Source organism: Arachis ipaensis, chromosome B3 (genome assembly GCF_059453495.1).
Source record: "Arachis ipaensis isolate K30076 ecotype BB chromosome B3, ASM5945349v1, whole genome shotgun sequence".
Taxonomy (NCBI): Eukaryota; Viridiplantae; Streptophyta; class Magnoliopsida; order Fabales; family Fabaceae; genus Arachis; species Arachis ipaensis.
In genome coordinates, this window is record NC_142438.1 from 112,585,198 (window position 1) to 112,607,230 (window position 22,033).

At 38.3% G+C, this 22,033-nt stretch overlaps 1 protein-coding gene and 1 non-coding gene across 2 annotated transcripts; one reads left to right on the forward strand and one right to left on the reverse strand.

Moving 5' to 3' along the window:
- Positions 1-12,590: 12,590 nt before the first annotated feature.
- On the reverse strand, positions 12,591-14,153 carry LOC107633445 (protein ACTIVITY OF BC1 COMPLEX KINASE 7, chloroplastic-like). Its single transcript, XM_088506496.1, has 4 exons — positions 14,080-14,153; positions 13,089-13,683; positions 12,804-12,947; positions 12,591-12,725 (listed from the first exon to the last, which is right to left on the reverse strand). The coding sequence occupies exons 1-4, from the start codon at positions 14,151-14,153 to the stop codon at positions 12,591-12,593; spliced, it is 948 nt and encodes a 315-aa protein (XP_088362622.1).
- A 4,241-nt stretch (positions 14,154-18,394) lies between these two features.
- LOC148572075 (small nucleolar RNA R71) lies at positions 18,395-18,502 on the forward strand. Its single transcript, XR_015908108.1, has one exon. It is a non-coding gene; the product is annotated as a small nucleolar RNA R71 (small nucleolar RNA).
- Positions 18,503-22,033: the final 3,531 nt, after the last annotated feature.

The following is a 22,033-nucleotide window of genomic DNA, read 5'->3' on the forward strand; positions in this document are numbered from 1 at the left end:
AAGACAGTCACAAAAGCCCGCTCAGCCTCATCCAACATTTCCCACGTGTATCTGGACACTCTCACATCTTTCTGCCATTCCAAGGGAAAGGCGGGCTATTCATTCTCATCTAGAAAAAAGGGCCGAGCTCCTTCAACAACCCGGACCTTGAAAAAGTAGTTTTTAAAATCATAAAATGATTCGTCAAATATGGAAAAGACCTTCTTTCCCTGGGAAGATCGAAAGGAGACCCAAGCTGCCTTCTTTTTTACCACTCCAGGCTTCGTCAAGACAAATAGATAGAAGAAGAGAGATTGCGAGGGAGGAATACCAAAACTATGACACAACAATTGAAAAATTTTTATGAAACCCCAGGAATTAGGGTGAAGTTGAGAGGGAGCAACATTACAGGACCATAATAGGTCGGTCTCAAAATCAGTAAAGGGAAGGGTGATACCCAGCTGACCAAAGAAGAAGTCATAAGCATAGAAAAAAGGGCGATCTCTAGCAACCCGAGTAGAGAAACAAACTCTTTCTTCAGAAGAAGGAGGGACAAGTTCATAATTCTTCTCATCACCAGGATTACTACAGACCCTATGAAACTGCCTAAGCTGTGCGCAAAACTCAAAATCAACCAAAGAAACACACATAAGAACCATTGAGTCCACCCAATCGGCCATGCCCTCGGGAACCTGGGAAGACATCTCTACAACGTTATTGCGAGAAGACATGAGGCCAACTAAATCCTACAATAAGAAAAGAAGATTGGATTACTAAAAAACATCCCAGACAAGGGGCGAAACAACTCGACAGACGAACAAACAGAAAAGGAAAAAACCCCAAGACTCAAAACAAAGTCCTGGGGCATCCTTTGGAGGCAGTAACAAAGCAAGGTTTCAGGAAATCTCTACAGTTTACGTCCCGGCACTCATCAAACAAAGAAAATAAAGGTTTCAAATGAAACAAAGGAAGTAAAAACACAAAGTCATCTAAGTCACTACCTTTCTACAGTCTATCAACAAAAAGCATTGTCAAACATCAAAAATGCCAAGCAGAAAAATATCAAAGATGCAACCTTTTTCAGAATCAAGCAAAAACCATCGAAGGCGCAAGCAGAAATGGCGACAACATGCAAAAGCCCTAAAAAAGATTCAGGCAACAAGAAAAGCAAAAGATTCGCACAAAAAACGAAGAAATTCCAGAACATGCAACAATCAGGCACAGTAAAAGCAGAAAGATCCAAACTTTCTCGGAGCAAAAACCAAACTTTCTAAAACCAGACATATAAAGAAACAGAGGAAGAAAAATCAAACCTGGAGAATAGAAGAAAACCTCGAAAGAAAGCTGAAGAGCAGAAGCAACAAAGCCACCCCTCGAAGCGGAAAACTGCGAAGATGGAAGGAGAAATCTGGAAATCGCCCCTCTTCCATAGAAAGCAGTAGCAGAACAGACGTTGTGGAAGGAACTACGAACTCCAGGCAAGAAACAGAAAATGAGAGAGTAAAGGGAGAAGTTACGAAGAAGAGCGAAGAAGAGAAACTGTTTTCGATTGAGAAATTCAAAATAAAAAGCCAAGAGAAAACGGGGCAATTAATACCAATTAATAAAGGTATTAAACTCTCTCACGTTCCCAAGAACAAAGCGCTGATATAAAAGTGCGCGCTTTTAGAGAAAAACGTTCTACATTTAAAATATTCTACAAAAGGAAGAAATCGACAAAATGCTTGAGTTCGGCTTTGTCAGAGAAGGACCGAAGTCAAAGACTGGAACTCAACAAAAAGACCGAGCTCAAGCAGGGACACTGTTCATACCCTGGGTCGAGCTACCCGACTTGGGATGATTGGCGACAAAGCGACCGACCTCTTCAGGTTAGGCTACCCGACCTCTTCTCAAAGAGGTCGGGCAAATCAACAGGAAAGCCCAATAAAGGGCCCAAATAGAGGAACACGACCCAAATCCACAGGCCGTCCAAGCCTATAGAGATAAGGGCGGTTCCCTTGAAGATAAGCTGACCTCAACTCAAAAGAAAAATATAAGATAAGATAACTAACTTATCTTATCTAAAAAGGTCACAGTCACACCATTATAAATACACTGGAGCACCCAGGTATAACTCATACTCTGATTCTACTAAAAAACCTGCTTAATACCCGTGCTAACTTAAGCATCAGAGTCTCTTGCAGGTACTCCCCACCCTCTAGTGGCCAAGGATCAGCAGTGCAGCAAGTCCAACAAGTCAGACACAATAGCTCCGGCGTCACCAGCCAGCCGGACACGCCATCTCCGACCAGTATAGAAGATCTCATCCGAGATCGACCTCCAGTTTTAGGTAACCCTCGGAACAGGAGGCAACCCATGTTTTACATGCTTTTAAAGTAGTTAATAAAATAAGGTTCATGAAATTCAAATCAACTTTGACATATCCTTGAATGCAACATATAGTGAAGAACAAGTTTGGTGTTCAAGGCACACTAAGAGAACATGAATGCAACTCATAGCATGTCACTCTTAACACCTTGAACAAATCTTCTTACACCACAGTGCCACAAACTAAGATTGGTGTCACCAATGTTGCATACATGGACATTTAGTTGGTTAGTTGGTTTGCACTCATGAATAGCAATTAGTAACTAGAAATAAAAAAATTTTAAAAAGTAGTTACTCTTTCTCTTCTTTTTTTTAAATTTTACCGCCACTTTCCACAATTTTATAAATCATATTTCTTTTATTTTGTAGGAGAATTAATGGGACAATTGAAGGAGGATTCGGACACCACAAAAGGAGAGGACTATACACATGTCTTCAAGGGGATTGCATTGGGAATTGTTGCTATGAAACATTGGAAGAAGAACAAGCTTGGAAACTGAACCAACCCCATCATAAAGTTGATGATCCTTGTGCTCATCCATTACTAAACCCCATCCGTCCATCACACAACCACCCCATCAATCCACACCTTTTATTCACTCATCACTTTCCTATATAAGTGATTCTTAGTCCGTACTCCCCTTCACATTCCAATTCCCATTCTTTATACTTCACACCTTCGGAACCCAAACCCCTTCATCTCACCCTATCCAAATCCAACCGAATTCCACCATTTATTCACAACCCCTCAACACTTTCACACATCAACTCTTACTCATGGCATCATCGAGCTCCAAGAGGCAAAAGAGAAAGGAACCGGTTGAGGGCAGCCCTTTTGATGAAGGGAAATTCAAAACTGCATTCCATGAACTTGAATTTGAAAGGATAAAGCTCAAAAAGATATTGCCTGAGTTAACATTCCAGTTCAACGAGGATGAATGCCCACAGATTCGAGAGAAGATCGAACAAAGGGGTTGGCAAAGGCTCACGAACCCAGAAGCAAAGATAAATGCAAACCTCATCAAAGAATTCTATGCAAATGTGGTCAGAGAAGACAAAATTAAGGCCCCCACCTTCAAAAGTTATGTGAGAGAAACAGAGGTAGACTTCAGCCCCAATGCCATAACGGGGGTTCTTCAGCTGAAATCGCCACATTTTGATGAGCCCAATTATCACCTAAGAATAAGTAATGGCCCCAACAATGATGAACTTGAAAAAATTGTGAATGATATGTGTGTTATAGGATCTGACTGGAAAAGGTATTTGGATAAAAGACCTCGGTTCATCAGGAGAGGAGACCTCATCCCGGAAGCCAAGGGATGGTTTGAGCTCGTGAGGAGATCTATCCTCCCAGCTGCAAACAATTCGGAGGTTAAAACTACTCGAGCTACTATGGTACATTTCTTAATAAAAGGTGGAGGCATCAATGTGCACGAGATTATAACTGAGAGGATTCAAGAGTCAGCCGAGAAGAATGATCCAGGTGCTAGACTTTGGTACCCCAGCACCATCCTTAGACTGTGCATGAAAGCCAAGGTAGTCTTCGAGGACAGCAATCCAAGTTGGGTGAATCCTGGAAGGTCAGTCACGCTATAGCGAATAACTTATGTGGCACCCGCCCAACAACAAAGAAGACCTCAAACAGGGAAGAGAACAGCACAAGAGGGGCCTCACCGAGAAGAATCTCATCAAGAAGAATACCAGCAAGAAGAGTACTATGATCCAACCAACATCAACTTGAATCACATTCACGGAGCCATTGAGGAGCTAGCAAGGAGTTATATGGAGGGACAAGAACAACAACTGCACATTCAAGCCCAAAGGATGAATCGTCAAGAAGAACTACTTTCTAATTGGATGAATCAACAAGGGGAATGGCAGAAACAGCAAATAGAGCACTACTCTCAGCTCACTCAAGCCATCAATCAAGTGACTGAAAGGTAAGAGCGTCAAGACAAATGCCTTCAAGAACTCAACCAACGACAGCTAGCTCAGACGAAGGCATTCAATGAGTTCAGCGTACTGAATGAAGGACGGCACTTACATAGGGAGGAGTTCAACATAAACACTCAAGCCAAGTTGAACTATATGTCTGGTCATATACATAATCTGTACTCTGCAATCCCTAGGTATGATGAAGTCCAAAAAGAGCTAACAAAACAAGAGGAAGGAAGGTGAAACAGTAGAAGGAAACATTGAAAAAGAAGATGGAAGATGCTGGCTTCTGGAAAAAGTTTATTGGAAAAGGAAAGGGAAGTGGGAGTTCAAGCACTCAATAAAAACACAAAGAGGACAAACAAGAAGGAGTACGCAAACAACCTCATGAGTAAAAGGTGGTGGAGTTCCCTCATTGTCCCCTCTTTTTTTTAAGTTTTAAATAAGGAAAATTATGTATGAGATAGAACATGCTTCCATGGTAGTTTAGGTTTTTCAATGCTATCTTTAGTATTTTTCCTGCCTTTTTCATATGTGTGCTAGTTCAAGTCACCTATCTTCATCTGCATCTTATTTATTGTATGTTTGTCCTTTTAAGTTAAATAAAAAGAGATGTTATGAAAGACCAGAGTGGAGTTCAATTTGTGGAGTAAGTCCTTAAATTTGTGGTGTAGTAATCACTTAGCTAAGTTGGTTCACCAACAAGGTGGGAAGGCAACTATCTGTCCTGAATCATATGCTTGAATCACACCCCATGAGACTAGCTAAATAATAAGATCCCAGTAAGAAAAAGGAAAAGAACACTAAGAGTTGAAAAAGAAAGAAAGGTAATAAAGAATAAGGCTAGGCACCAAGGGCTTGAACCTTGAGGGATGTGTCTGTGGTGCTCTTGTACCAAGGATCTGCTTGGATGAATAAGTTCTTAGGAGTGCTTCATCACTTGGTAACTTGGTTTAACTAACCCGGGATTATCAACTAAAAATCCACTATCAAGAGCAACCTTGCTACAGAACATTTAGTAACCCAAAGAGGTGCTGGACACCAAGACCTCAAGGAAAGAAAATAACAAACCATGTGCCTGTGGTGTGCATGTATGGGGGAGAGAGACTTGAGGGAGTAAGTCCTTAGGGGTGTTTCAACACCTAGCACCTTGAACCAACTGGTTCGGGAGTGTTGGCTGAAAACTTATCTTAAAGAGTCGCCCTCTCACAGAACACTTAGCCTAAGGATGCAATAAACCTTGGAAAGACAAAGGGATCAATAAATAACAATCTCAAAGGGTGCCATCAAATGAGTATTCCAAGGCATGATAAAGGTTTGAAAGCCAGTAAAGGAATGAACCTAAGTTGCTATGCATGAAACCCCATAAAACCAAGGACATGACTTCCACAAGAATGATTCATTCATCTTGTCATTTTATTCATCATTTTCTTGTTCTAGTACTTGCTTAGGGACAAGCAAGCTTTAAGTTTGGTGTTGTGATGCCAGGGCATTTTGGCCAGTTTCACTGACCTTTTCTTTATGGTTTTAGGGTAGTTTCATGCACTTTCTTAGGAAATAAGCAAGTTTTGGGTAAATAATCACTTACATCTTGATTCAAGCAAACATTATGAATTTTACATGATTTCATGAGAATTATGCATGAATTAAATGACAAAATTGAATGATGCATGTCTCATAACTTGGATTAGAGCTTTGATGCACTTTATTGCTTGATTTCAGGACAAAGGAAGCAAGGAAAAACCACGATTAGTAGCCACGTTAGTCTAGCTAACGTGACCACTAACGTGGAATGGAGGCTAGCTTGCAACATTAATGAGAAAAGTGATTGCCATTAATGCCTTCGTGAGCCATCATAGCCCACGTTAGTTGCCACGTTAACTATGTTAACGTGGAAGCTAACGTGGAAGAGAAGTAGAACTCCAACGTTAGTGGTAAAAGTAAGTGCCACTAACGTTCGAAAGTGGCAGCTGGCCACGTTAAGAGTCACGTTAACTGGTGCACGAAATTGTGATCTCAGGCAACGGCGCCAGAAACTCTGTACGCACGTCTTAATAAATCGTTTTTCATTCACAACTTCGATACAACTAACCAGCAAGTGCACTGGGTCGTCCAAGTAATAAACCTTACGTGAGTAAGGGTCGATCCCACGGAGATTGTTGGTATGAAGCAAGCTATGGTCACCTTGTAAATCTCAGTCAGGTGGATATCAAAAGGTTATGGAGTTTTCGAAATTAAATAATAAGTAAACATAAAATAAGTATAGAAACACTTATGTAATTCATTGGTGAGAATTTCAGATAAGCGTATAGAGATGCTTTCGTTCCTCTGAATCTCTGCTTTTCCGCTGTCTTCATCCAATCAGTCTTACTCCTTTCCATGGCTGGCTTTATGTAAGGACATCACCGTTGTCAATGGCTACTTTTAATCCTCTCTAGAAAATGGTCCGATGCGCTGTCACTGCATGGCTAATCGTCTGGAGGCATCACCCTTGTCAATGGCTGCATCCCATCCTCTTGTGAAAATGGTCCAAATGCTCTGTCACAACACGGCTAATCATCTGAGGTTCTCGATCATACTGGAATAGGATTCACCCTCCTTTTGCGTCTGTCACTACGCCCAACACTCGTGAGTTTGAAGTTCGTCACAGTCATTCAATCCCAGAGTCCTACTCGGAATACCACAGACAAGGTTTAGACTTTCCAGACTCTCATGAATGCCGCCATCAATCTAGCTTATACCACGAAGATTCTGATTAAGAGATCCAAGAGATACTCATTCAATCTCAGGTAGAACGGAAGTGGTTGTCAGGCACGCGTTCATAGGGAATGATGATGATTGTCACGTTCATCACATTCAGGTTGAAGTGCGAATGAATATCTTAGAAGCGGAATAAGTTGAATTGAATAGAAAAATAGTAGTACTTTGCATTAATCTTTGAGGAACAGCAGAGCTCCACACCTTAATCTATGGAGTGCAGAAACTCTACCTTTTGAAAATACATAAGTGAAAGGTCCAGGCATAGCCGATTGGCCAGCCCCCAAACGTGATCAATAGATCAAAAGCTAATCCAAAGATGTCAAATACAATAGTAAAAAGTCCTATTTATACTAAACTAGTTACTAGGGTTTACAGAAGTAAGTAATTGATGCATAAATCTACTTCCGGGGCCCACTTGGTGTGTGCTTGGGCTGAGCTTGAATGTTACACGTGCAGAAGTCATTCTTGGAGTTGAACGCCAGGTTGTAACATATTTCTGGCATTCAACTCTGGTTTGTGACGTGTTTCTGGCGTTTAACTCCAGACAGCAGCGTAGAACTAGCGTTCAACGCCCTTTTACGTCGTCTAAACTTGGCCAAAGTATGGACTATTATATATTTCTGGAAAGCCCTGGATGTCTACTTTCCAACGCAATTAGAAGCGCGCCATTTTGAGTTCTGTAGCTCGAGAAAATCCATTTTGAGTGCAGGGAGGTCAGAATCCAACAGCATCAGCAGTCCTTCTTCAACCTCTGAATCTGATTTTTGCTCAAGTCCCTCAATTTCAGCCAAAAAATACCTGAAATCACAGAAAAACACACAAACTCATAGTAAAGTCCAGAAATGTGAATTTAACATAAAAACTAATGAAAACATCCCTAAAAGTAACTAGATTCTCCTAAAAACATACTAAAAACAATGCCAAAAAGCGTATAAATTATCCGCTCATCACAACACCAAACTTAAATTGTTGCTTGTCCCCAAGCAACTGAAAATCAAATAGGATAAAAAGAAGAGAATATACTATGAATTCCAAACTATCAATGAAACATATCTCCAATCAGATGAGCGGGACTTGTAGCTTTTTGCCTCTTGAATAGTTTTGGCATCTCACTTTATCCATTGAAGTTCAGAATGATTGACTTATATAGGAACTCAAAGTTCACATAGTGTTATTGATTCTCCTAGTTCAGTATGATGATTCTTGAACACAGCTATTTTATGAGTCTTGGTCGTGGCTCTAAGCACTTTGTTTTCCAGTATTACCACCGGATACATTAATGCCACAGACACATAACTGGGTGAACCTTTTCAGATTGTGACTCAGCTTTGCTAGAGTCCCCAATTAGAGGTGTCCAGGGTTCTTAAGCACACCCTTTTTTTTGCTTTGGACCTTAACTTTAACCGCCCAGTCTCAAGTTTTCACTTGACACCTTCACGCCACAAGCACATGGTTAGGGACAGCTTGGTTTAGCCGCTTAGGCCAGGATTTTATTCCTTTAGGCCCTCCTATCCACTGATGCTCAAAGCCTTGGGATCCTTTTTATTTACCCTTGCCTTTTGGTTTTAAGGGTTATTGGCTTTTTGCTCTTTGCTTTTCTCTCTTTCTTTCTATTTTTTTTCGCCATTATTTTTTTTTCTTTTTTTTTCTGCAAGCTTTGTTCTTTGCTGCTTTTTCTTGCTTCAAGAATCATTTTTATGATTTTTCAGATTATCAAATAACATGTCTCCTTGTCATCATTCTTTCAAGAGCCAACATATTTAACATTCTTAAATAACAACTTCAAAAGACATATGCACTGTTCAAGCATTCATTCAGAAAATAAGAAGCATTGTCACCACATCAATATAATTAAACTAAGTTCAAGGATAAATTTGAAACTCATGTACTTCTTGTTCTTTTGAATTAATACATTTTTCATTTAAGAGAGGTGATGGATTCATAGGACATTCATAACTTTAAGACAAAGTTACTAAATACTAATGATCATGTAATGAAGACACAAACATGGATAAGCACTTAACATAGAGAAAATGAAAAACAGAGAATGTAAAAACAAGGAATGAGTCCACCTTAGTGATGGTGGCGTTTCCTTCTTGAGGAACCAATGATGTCCTTGAGCTCTTCTATGTCTCTTCCTTGTCTTTGTTGCTCCTCCCTCATTGCTTTTTGATCTTCTCTTATTTCATGAAGGATGATGGAGTGCTCTTGATGTTCCACCCTTAATTGTCCCATGTTGGAACTTAATTCTCCTAGGCAGGTGTTGATTTGCTCCCAATAGTTTTGTGGAGGAAAATGCATTTGAGGCATCTCCGGGATCTCATGGTGATGAGCTTCATGCGTCTCTTGAGATCCATGAATGGGCTCTCTTGCTTGCTCCATCCTTTTCTTAGTGATGGGCTTCTCTTCCTCAATGGGAATGTCTCCTTCTATGAAAGCTCCAGCTGAGTAACATAGATGGCAAAAAAGATGAGGAAAAGCTAGCCTTGCCCCAGGAGAGGGCTTTTCGGCTATTTTGTAGAATTCAAGGGAGATGACTTCATGAACTTCTACTTCCTCTCCAATCATGATGCTATGAATCATGATGGCCCGATCCACAGTAACTTCAGATCGGTTGCTAGTGGGGATGATGGAGCGTTGGATAAACTCCAACCATCCTCTAGCCACAGGCTTGAGGTCCAGTCTTCTTAATTGAACCGGCTTGCCTTTGGAGTCAATCTTCCATTGACACTACAAGAAAAACACCCATTCAGGTACATTTGAAAAGTGTAGCCAAAAATGAAAAAAAATGATGCCTTAGGCTACGGCTATGCTTTTTGGGGTGATTCCTATTCGGCCGTTGCCTATTCTCAAAGGCTATACTTTTCTGCACCAAAGGCTACGCTTTTGGCATTTGAGAATAGGGTACGCTTTTCAAGTGATGCTGTTCAGGACCAAAGACTACGCTTTTCAACTTCCATTTTTGTCAGAATAGGCTACGCTTTTCAACACTACTGCATCACCTGTAAAGTGTAGCCACATTGTATACCATGACTACTTTTTATAAGTGTAGCCTTAGGTCCCTCTTTTTTTTTGTATACCTATAACTACTCTATATAAGTGTAGCCTTTTGTTCCTCTTATATATAAACAAAAATTTCTAATAGTTTTTATCTAAAATATAATATTTGAGAATATAATTATATATAATCTTGTATTTTTAATTAAATTAGTTAATTATTATAAAATAAAAATATACATATATAATAATACCATACAATAATTTTTAAATAATAAAAATTATCCTAAAACAAAATATAATTATATAATGAACCAAAAATATTGGGATAATCATAATTTCGAGTATTCATATATCTCAAACTAGAATAAGCATACTCATATAATGTACTTAGAGTTTACTACTACTAAACTAGGAATGACCAAAATATTATATCATATAAATGTATCTTCTAATAAAAGACATCATCATCAACCATACATCTTTCAATTTCGAACACTCTATCTTTGCCAATAAACTATCATGATAAATATCTCAATCTTCATTCACATCTCCAAAATTATCCTGCATAATTATATAAAAAAATGATTATCATTTGAAAAAAATGCAACAAGAAAAAAATAATTAACATATTAATCTTCTCACTATAAGAAAATCACTCATTCAACTACAGTTGAAAAGTCAAATTGCAACTTCAAAAATAACAAAACAAGCAAAGTGAATTTACACATGAATTCTGCACTCTAACAATCAGAATTTTCGGCATCATCATCATTCAATTAGTCACAACCTCAATTCTAACATCCTAATTCTTACCTCTTTTTGTAAATTTTCAACAAAATTCTGACAACACTTTAATCAAATTTACATGATCCACTATTGCAATAGAGACTTTGTTAATAATAACAAAGAACAACATCTAGAAGATTATAACATGTCAATAGATATTTAGATCAAGCAAATGGATCAATATTCAAATCAATCTTAAACTTTAACATCGTTAAAAGTTTTCAGGTATTTTGAATGCATATCACTTACTTATAAAGGCAGTGACGAAGACTGGGCGAGCAGAGAGCAGATCAGCATTGCGGTGTTCCCAGTTCCAAATGGAGACTCAATCTGAATCATTGGCGGTTACCATTCATGGAATGCATCAGATGCAACTGGATCTTAATGCTCAATCTGCAGCAAATCAATAATTCATCATCATAATAAATAACTTCAAACAAATTCACTACCAAATCGAGAATCAAATAAACATGCTAATTGTGTACATTCCAAAAATAATGTAGAAGCCATGTCACACCCCTAATTATTGCCTGCATTCATATTACATTACATATAATACTTTTGCAACTCAATCAAACTCAGTTTATTAATAGAGAACTATGATTGGAATCTTAAATTGGAATGAACAAATTAAAATAAAAACTGGACATATCAAAGCTGCATCCTCTGGTAATTATTAGAACCAATTGACCAACTCTAACTATGCCAACAATGGCCTCAACCATTAAAATTTGAAGGACTTTAAGCAGTGAATAGCTTTGGTTGTAGCTCTCTTCATTTCCCTTCAAATAAAATATCATTCAATTAAGTCATTTTCTGAAAATACTAATTGCAAGTCTTCAGTGTCTCTATAAACTTGAACTAGAACTGCAGCCTTGTACACAAACATCCCAAATATGACCGGCACAAGTTGAAATGAACGATATATATTAATGCAAATGAGAATGTGTTCTGTCTAGTAATGTGCACTTCAAATATTTTATAGCATAAATTTCAAATTTTACCTGAAAATCAAAGAAATCATTGGTAAAATACTGATGGGACAGAACCGAAATACCATAGATTGCTGCTGGAATCACAAGCCTTGGAAATGAAAGGGACATGCTACAAGCATTTATCAACAACTCCAATGAATCTTCTAGGTCCTCACTTCTTATACCAAGCTGCTATTTTCTTCTCATCCACATAGAGAAGCACCTACTTGAAAAGAAATCACATTCGCTATAGAAAATTAAATAATGCAAATCAAACCTGAAAATGACTCCAATCTCATAACTCACAGCAGCCTCCACATCATAAAGCAACAATAAAAATCATTGAGAGATTCAAAGTTACAATAAATCCTGCCACAAAGTATACTAGTAAAAAGGTTTCCTTTTAGTCACAATTTAATATACCCTTCCCAATTCCCAAAGACGCCCTTCCTATAAGAAATATACTAGCAAATTCAAAGTTAAAAAGTTACTCAATAATCCCTAAAGACAACTCTAAAATTGGAACCAAAACTCCAACTCTGTTTGGCACTAAGGAATCAACTTGCTTTACTTGTAATCAAGCATTTCTTATAGCTGTCTTGTGTAAAAAAGTTAAATTAAAATAAGGTAGGTACATAGCTTAAAGGATTCCAAACCAGCTAACATGCTCGATAAGCTTATCAGCAAAGAACATAAAATTAAATGCAGGATAGCACGATGAACCTAAACAGTATTAAGATCATTACTGGATCATATCAATCCTCAGAGAAAGTAAGCAGCAGGCTGATCTTATGCTACCTGACCAAGACTAGCAGTGGCTATTGGCCGATCTTCGAACTCCCTAAACAGTAAGCTAATGGAAGCTCCCAATTCACTCTCAATGAAGCTTTTTGCTTTCTTTGGAGAGAAGGCAGGGACCTTGTCCTGTCAAGAACAATCTTATATTCAGAATACATTGATCTAAGAATCAACACTTACCATTTCATGTCAAAGAATCTATACCTGCAACTTTGCTAGCTCATCCACAAATTCACGTGGAAATAGATCTGACCTTGTTGATGATAACTGCCCAAGCTTGATGAAAGTTGGACCAAGCTGCAACACACGCTCCCTTAACCACGACGCTGTTTTCCGCCTTCTGATTTTCTAAATAAAAATGTAACCAAACAAATTCCAATCAGCAAAAAACAAACACAAGTAAAACAGTCTTATGTCTGAATCTGAGTGCTGCAAGAAAGTTAAAATTGGTTTTCTAGCAGCACTAATTAATGAAGTGTAAGAACCAACCTGTTTATCTTCTGTGAAGCCTCTAATATATGCCCATTTTGCATTGTCCAATAGAACCCGAATACGCAAAGAAAGCACAAAAGACCAAACATCAATAGATCTCTGCCAAGAACTGTAATTCTCATTAGCCCAACTGAAGCCTTCGCCCGAGGGCAAAACCTTGAGCTCCTCCAGCGGTGGAAGTTCTTCAGAGGTTCTTGATTTCACTGCCTTGGTCAAGGGGGGGTTAACATCTCTTTTTACAATAGTTGCTACTCCATTAACATTTTGTTTTGCACCATTCACTGTCTTCACCTTATTATATGACAGTGTGCTTCTCTTCACTACCTCACTTGAGGGTACCATTCTAACAACTTTTCCATTGGTACCATACTTTGAATTTGATGCAGGCAATTCTGTCTGACGCATTACAACCAGGAACCTGGGATATGCATCATTCTCTGATGAATCACGCTGTCCCCTTTTATTCTTTGGAAACTTGGGATTCGAAATGGAGGATGAGAAGCTGAAGGAGTTTGGTGTTCTTCTATGATTTGTCAACTTTATATGGTGACAATAGCAACCATGCAAAGCCATTCTTATTGATGAATTAACCCTTTAAGAAGCATCAGTATAAACAAACAAGACTTAAAGGATGATTAGGTGAATGCATCAAAATCAAAATCCAAAATAATTTAACAAGACAGAATTTATCATTAGCTGAATTTTTATAGCATATTTTTATTCAGTGTCGCAGCAACAAGCTTTGTACAATTTAATTGGGGTGAACATGATTTTGGGGTTATAAGATAGAACATGTAATCAAATAACTAAAAATAAAAACTCACTTATTACTTAGCTAAACTAATATACCATTACTATTTGATAATAATAATAATAATAAGGTTATTCACGTTGACTCAAATGTTAACATAAGATACATGTGTCCACATCTTAATAACATGATACATAACAGATATTGATTTATTTAGATTCCAGCAATGATGTTTACCAGCTAACTTGTTCCATCATGGACACTATTCTTTGCTGATAAGCTTCTGGAAGTGATTCCAAACCAGCTAACATGCTCTTATGTCTTATCCATGATTCAATTCAATTTAATTCAACCTAGTGTTCTTCATTCACATTAATCATATATGATCTGTTAAACACAATTTTACAATGAAATAATATGTTGAACTGATTATGGCGAGATATATGAGCTGGTATTAATCAACCCAATTAATTAGCAGATGGATCAAAATCGAATTGAGAAAAGTAATCCAAATAGAAACCAGAACCTGAAGAAGAGGTTTGGGGAGATTGCAGCAGAACTTTTCAAAGGAGAAAATTGCATCCGCACCCTTGTCGTCGAAAACGGCACTAATGAAACGCCTGCAGAGACATCGAAATTGAAATTGAAATTGAAATGAGAATGAAATGAAAGTTGGAGAGAGAGCGGGGTTGGGAGTACGAACAGGAAGTAAATTGTAGAAGCCGAAAGTGAGGACAGGAGCACGGCAAGCCCTAGCAGCGGCGGCGGCTTCAATTGACCCCAGGAGCGACCATAGTGCACGGCGGAACAGCCTCCTTCTCTCTCGCATCGCGTCTTCGTCCTTTCTCTCCATTTAGTCTGCGAATCATCTTTCTCTCTCTCCTCTGGACTCCCTCCTCCACGACGGTGATGGCGGCGGCTGCAGCGGCGTTGCGGCGGTGACCCCCTCTCACTCTCTGGTCTCTCGCTCATGCTCTCATCTCTGTCTTCCTCCTCTCCTCCCTCTGGTTCACTCATTCACTCGGATCTGGGTGTGTGTGTGAAAGGGTGCGTGGCGAAGGTGAGTTAAGGTTAGGGTGAGTTGCGAAAGTGAGGGTGCTGCCGTGCTGGAACGTGAATGTGATTTAGTGATAAGGAGGAAAAAAATTACTAAGTGTTGTGGGTGTATTTGGCTCTAGATACATTAGGCATCACTTTTAAAACGCACCCAAAATTTAACAAATAGGCTACCTTCTAAAAGCGCCTTCTTTGATAGAAAAAGTGAATCTATAGATATCAACCTACGGCTACGCTTTATAAGTGATTTCTATAATACCTAAGGCTACATTTTTTAAATGATGCAACAATTATGTATCCTTTTCTCTTATAAAAAGGCAACACGGAGAAAAGCGTAGCCTATTCATTTCAAATGTAGTTTAAAAAAAGTGTGGCTGAATGGCTATTTTTCTTGTAGTGTGAGCTCCTTCCACACATATGTCCATGAGGACTTGGTCCAACCTTTGATTAAAGTTCACCCTTCTAGTGTAGGGGCGTGCATCTCCTTGCATCATAGGCAAGTTAAACGCCAACCTCACATTTTTCGGACTAAAATCTAAGTATTTCCCCCGAACCATTGTAATATAATTCTTTGGGTTTAGGTTCTTACTTTGATCATGGTTCCTAGTGATCCATGTATTGGCATAGAACTCTTGAACCATTAGGATGCCGACTTGTTGGATGGGGTTTGTTAGAACTTCCCAACCTCTTATTTGGATTTCATGTCGGATCTCTGGATACTCATTCTTCTTGAGCTTGAAAGGGACCTCGGGGATCACCTTCTTCTTGACCACAACATCATAGAAGTGGTCTTGATGGGCTTTGGAGATGAATCTTTCCATCTCCCATGACTCGGAGGTGGAAGCTTTTGTCTTCCCTTTCCCTTTTCTAGAGGATTCTCCGGTCTTAGGTGCCATCAATGGTAATGGAAAAACAAAAAGCTTATGCTTTTACCACACCAAACTTAGAATTTTGCTCGCCCTCGAGCAAGAAAAGAAAGAATAGATGAAGAAGAAGAAGAAAATATGAAGGAGAGGAGGGAGTGGTGTATTCGGTTAAGAAGAGAAGAGAGGGTTGTGTTGTGTGAAAATGAGGAAGAATGGAGGGCTATATATAGGGAAGGGAGGGGGGTAAGGTTCGGCCATCTAGGGTGGGTTTGGGTGGGAAATTGATTTTGAATTTTGAAGGTAGGTGGAGTTTATGAGGTGATTGGTGAAGAGTTTTGGGGAAGAGTGTTTATGGGATTGTGTGAAAGAGGGGTGAGAAGAAGTGAGTGGAGGTAGGTGGGGATCCTGTGGGGTCCACAGATCCTGAGGTGTTCAAAGATTTACAACCTTGCACCAAATTAGGCATGCAAAATGCCCTTGCACACAACTTTGGGCGTTCAGCGCCAGATTGGTGCTTGTTCTGGGAGTTGAATGCCCATTTGTTGCCCATTTCTGGCGTTGAACGCCAGAACCATGCTTGTTCTGGGCATTCAGCGCCAGCTCTTCTCCAGGGTACAATTCTGGCGTTCAAACGCCCAGATGCTGCCCATTTTGGGCGTTCAGCGCCAGAACCATGCTCTGTTCTGGCGTTGAACGCCAGCCAGATGCTTCTTACTGGCGTTTAAACGCCAGTAAGGTCCTCCTCCAGGGTGTGATTTTTCTTCTGCTGTTTTTGATTCCGTTTTCAATTTTTATATTTATTTTGTGACTCCACATGAACATGAACCTAATAAAACATGAAAGAACAAGAAAAATAAAATTAGATAAATAAAAATTGGGTTGCCTCCCAACAAGCGCTTCTTTAATGTCAATAGCTTGACAGTGGGCTCTCATGGAGCCTCACAGATGTTCAGAGCATTGTTTAGATTTCCCAACACCAAACTTAGAGTTTGGATATGGGAGTTCAACACCAAACTTAGAGTTTGGTTGTGGCCTCCCAACACCAAACTTAGAGTTTGACTGTGGGGGCTCTGGTTGACTCTGTTTTGAGAGAAGCTTTTTATGCTTCCTCTCCATGTTTACAGAAGGGTAACCTTGAGTTGTAAACACAAGGGAGTCCTCATTCAATTGAAGGACTAATTCACCTCTGTCAACATCAATCACAGCTCTTGTTGTGGCTAGGAAGGGTCTTCCAAGGATGATGGATTCATCCTCATCCCTCCCAGTATCTAGGACTATGAAATCAGCAGGGATGTAAAGGCCTTCAACCTTTACTAACACATCCTCTACTTGTCCATAAGCCTATTTTCTTGAACTGTCTGTCATCTCTAATGAGATTTTAGTAGCTTGCACCCCAAAGATTCCCAGTTTCTCTATTACAGAGAGGGGCATGAGGTTATCCCTGAACCAAGGTCACACAGAGCCTTATCAAAGATCATGTTACCTATAGTACAAGGTATTATAAACTTTCCAGGATCCTGTTTCTTCTGAGGCAATGTCAGTTGATCCAGATCACTCAGTTCATTAGTGAACAAGGGAGGTTCATCTTCCCAAGTCTCAATACCAAATAATTTGGCATTCAGCTTCATGATTGCACCAAGGTACTTGGTAACTTGCTCTTCAGTAACATCCTCGTTCTCTTCAGAAGATGAATACTCGTCAGAGCTCATGAAGGGCATAAGGAGGTTCAATGGAATCTCTATAGTCTCTAGATGAGTCTCAGATTCCTTTGGTTCCTCAAAGGGAAATTTCTTATTGATCACTGGACGTCCCAGGAGGTCTTCCTCACTGGGATTTACGTCCTCCTCTTCCTCTCCAGGTTCGGCCGTGTTGACTATGACAATGGCCTTGCACTCTCCTTTTGGATTTTCTTCTGTATTGCTTGGGAGAGTACTAGGATGGATTTCAGTGATCCTTTTACTCAGCTGGCCCACTTGTGCCTCCAAATTTCTAATGGAGGACCTTGTTTCATTCATGAAACTTACAGTGGCCTTAGATAGATCAGAGACTAAATTTGCTAAATTAGAAGTATTTTGTTCAGAGTTCTCTGTCTGTTGTTGAGTGGATGATGGAAAAGGTTTACTATTGTTAAACCTATTTCTTCCACCATTATTAAAGCCTTGTTGAGGCTTTTGTTGATTCTTCCATGAGAAATTTGGATGATTTCTCCATGATGAGTTATAGGTGTTTCCATAAGGTTCACCTAAGTAATTTACCTCTGCTATTGCAGGGTTCTCAGGATCATAGGCCTCTTCTTCAGAAGGCGCCTCTTGAGTACTGTTGGATGCAGCTTGCATTCCATTCAGACTCTGAGAAATCATATTGACTTGCTGAGGTAATATTTTATTTTGAGCCAATATGGCATTCAGAGTATCAATTTCAAGAACTCCCTTCTTCTGAGGTGTCCCATTACTCACAGGATTCCTCTCAGAAGTGTACATGAACTGGTTATTAGCAACCATGTCAATGAGTTCTTGAGCTTCTGCAGGCGTTTTCTTTAGGTGAATGGATCCACCTGCAGAAGTATCCAATGACATCTTAGATAACTCAGACAGACCATCATAGAATATATCTAGGATGGTCCATTCTGAAAGCATGTCAGAAGGACACTTTTTGGTCAGTCCTTTGTATCTCTCCCAAGCTTCATAGAGGGATTCACCTTCTTTCTGTCTGAAGGTTTAAACATCCACTCTAAGCTTGCTTAGCTTTTGAGGAGGAAAGAACTTGGCTAAGAAAGCCTTGACCAGCTTATCCCAAGAGTTCAAGCTATCCTTAGGTTGAGAGTCCAACCATACTCTAGCTCTGTCTCTTACAGCAAAAGGGAAAAGCATGAGTTTGTAAACTTCAGGATTTACTCCATTAGTCTTAACAGTATCACAGATCTGCAAGAATTCAGTTAAGAACTGAAAAGGATCTTTAGATGGAAGTCCATGAAACTTGCAGTTTTGCTGCATCAGAGAAACTAATTGAGGTTTAAGCTCAAAATTGTTTGCTCCAGTGGCAGGAATGGAGATGCTTCTTCCTTGTAAATTGGAATTAGGTGCAGTAAAGTCACCAAGCATCCTCCTTGCATTATTATTATTTTCGGCTGCCATCTCCTCTTCCTGTTAGAAAATTTCTGAAAGGTGCTTGTTGGATTGTTGTAATTTAGCTTCTCTTAGTTTCCTCTTTAGAGTCCTTTCAGGTTCTGGATCTACTTCAACAAGAATATTCTTGTCCTTGCTCCTGCTCATATGAAAAAGAGGGACAGAAAAATAATAATAATAATAAGGGTCCTTTTTACCACAGTATAGAGGTCCCTGTGTGAGTAGAAGAAAAGAAGAAGAAAAAATTCGAACACAGATGGAAGAGGGGGTTCGAATTTGGGTGAGATGAAGTGTTAGTAGATGAATAAATAAATAGAAGGAGATAAGAGAGAGAGAGAATTTTCGAAAATAATTTTTGAAAAAGAGTTAGTGATTTTCGAAAATAGTTTTTTTTTTTTTGAAAAAGGTTAGTAATTTTTTGAAAATTAGGAATAAAATTAAAATCAAAAATTAAAATAATTAGTTAATTAAAAAGAATTTTTGAAAAAGAGGGAGATATTTTCGAAAATTAGAGAGAGAGGGTTAGTTAGGTAGTTTAAACAAATTTGAAAATCAATTTTGAAAAGATAAGAAGATAAGAAGTTAGAAAGGATATTTTAAAATCAAATTTTGAAAAAGATAAGATAAAGAGATATTTTTAAAAAGATATGATTGAAATTAGTTTTGAAAAAGATTTGATTTTTAAAATCACAATTAATGACTTGATTCACAAGAAATCACAAAATATGATTCTAGAACTTAAAGTTTGAATCTTTCTTAACAAGTAAGTAACAAACTTGAAATTTTTGAATCAAAACATTAATTGATGATGTTATTTTCGAAAATTAGGAGATAAAGATAAGAAAAAGATTTTTGAAAAATATTTTTAAAATTTTCGAAAATAACTAAGAAAAATGAAAAAGATTTGATTTTTGATTTTTGAAAAAGATTTTGAAAAAGATAAGATTTTTAAATTGAAAATTTGATTTGACTCATAAAAACAACTAGATTTTAAAAAGTTTTGAAAAAGTCAACTCAAATTTTCGAAATTTATGAGTGAAAAAGGGAAAGATATTTCTTTTTTTTTATTTTTGAATTTTTATTGATGAGAGGGAAAAACATGAAAAAGACTCAATGCATGAAAATTTTGGATTAAAACAATGAATGCATGCAAGAATGCTATGAATGTCAAGATGAACACCAAGAACACTTTGAATGTCAAGAACATCAAGAACTTATTTTTGAAAAATTTTTAATGCAAAGAAAACATGCAAGACACCAAACTTAAAAATTTTTCATGTATAGACACTATGAATGCAAGAATGCATATAAAAAACAAGAAAAGACACAAAACATGAAAACATCAAGATCAAACAAGAAGACTTACCAAGAACAACTTGAAGATCATGAAGAACACTATGAATGCATGAATTTTTCGAAAAATGCAAGATGAATATGCAATTGACACCAAACTTTCAACTTGACTCAAGACTCAAACAAGAAACATGAAATATTTTTTATTTTTATGATTTTATGATTTTTTTGCATTTTCTTTAAATTTTTTTTTCGAAAATCATTTTGAAAGAGAAAAATAAGGATTCAAAAATTTTTAATATGAATTCCAGGAATCTTATGCTCTTTAGTCTAAAGCTCCAATCAAAGGGTCAGGCATGACTTAATAGCCAGCCAAACTTTAGTATGTAACTCAGACATGACACGACTGACATTCCCTATCCAGAAGAATTAGACATGGCTTTACAGCCAGCCAGGCTTCAACATGCTTCATGAAATACTAGAATTCATTCTTAAAAATTCTGAAGAAAAATATTTTTTTGAAAAACATTTTTATTTTAAAATTTTTTTCAAAAACAAAGGAGAAATTTTTGAAAGATTTTTGAAAAAATTTTTGAAAATAAAACAAAAGAAAATTACCTAATCTGAGCAACAAGATGAACCGTCAGTTGTCCAAACTCAAACAATCCCCGGAAACGGTGCCAAAAACTTGGTGCACGAAATTGTGATCTCAGCCAACGGCGCCAGAAACTCTATACGCACGTCTTAATAAATCGTTTTTCATTCACAACTTCGATACAACTAACCAGCAAGTGCACTGGGTCGTCCAAGTAATAAACCTTACGTGAGTAAGGGTCGATCCCACGGAGATTGTTGGTATGAAGCAAGCTATGGTCACCTTGTAAATCTCAGTCAGGCGGATATCAAAAGGTTATGGAGTTTTCAAAATTAAATAATAAGTAAACATAAAATAAGGATAGAAACACTTATGTAATTCATTGGTGAGAATTTCAGATAAGCGTATAGAGATGCTTTCGTTCCTCTGAATCTCTGCTTTCCCGCTGTCTTCATCCAATCAGTCTTACTCCTTTCCATGGCTGGCTTTATGTAAGGACATCACCGTTGTCAATGGCTACTTTTAATCCTCTCTGGAAAATGGTCCGATGCGCTGTCACTGCATGGCTAATCGTCTGGAGGCATCACCCTTGTCAATGGCTGCATCCCATCCTCTTGTGAAAATGGTCCAAATGCTCTATCACAGCACGGCTAATCATCTGAGGTTCTCGATCATACTGGAATAGGATTCACCCTCCTTTTGCGTCTGTCACTACACCCAGCACTCGCGAGTTTGAAGTTCGTCACAGTCATTCAATCCCAGAGTCCTACTTGGAATATTGCAAACAAGGTTTAGACTTTCCGGACTCTCATGAATGCCGCCATCAATCTAGCTTATACCACGAAGATTCTGATTAAGAGATCCAAGAGATACTCATTCAATCTCAGGTAGAACGGAAGTGGTTGTCAAGCACGCGTTCATAGGGAATGATGATGATTGTCACGTTCATCACATTCAGGTTGAAGTGCGAATGAATATCTTAGAAGCGGAATAAGTTGAATTGAATAGAAAAACAGTAGTACTTTGCATTAATCTTTGAGGAACAGCAGCGCTCCACACCTTAATCTATGGAGTACAGAAACTCTACCGTTTGAAAATACATAAGTTAAAGGTCCAGGCATGGCCGATTGGCCAGCCCCCAAACATGATCAATAGATCAAAAGATAATCCAAAGATGTCAAATACAATAGTAAAAAGTCCTATTTATACTAAACTAGTTACTAGGGTTTACAGAAGTAAGTAATTGATGCATAAAT

Coding starts and splice junctions, on each gene's coding strand:
- LOC107633445 (XM_088506496.1), bottom strand. CDS start 14,153: ATGTTAGCTGGTTTGGAATCACTTCCAGAAGCTTATCAGCAAAGAATA. Junction 13,684..14,079: donor ATGATGGAACAAGTTAGCTG/GTAAACATCATT, acceptor TGCTTCTTAAAG/GGTTAATTCATCAATAAGAA. Junction 12,948..13,088: donor GCTTCACAGAAGATAAACAG/GTTGGTTCTTAC, acceptor ATTTTTATTTAG/AAAATCAGAAGGCGGAAAAC.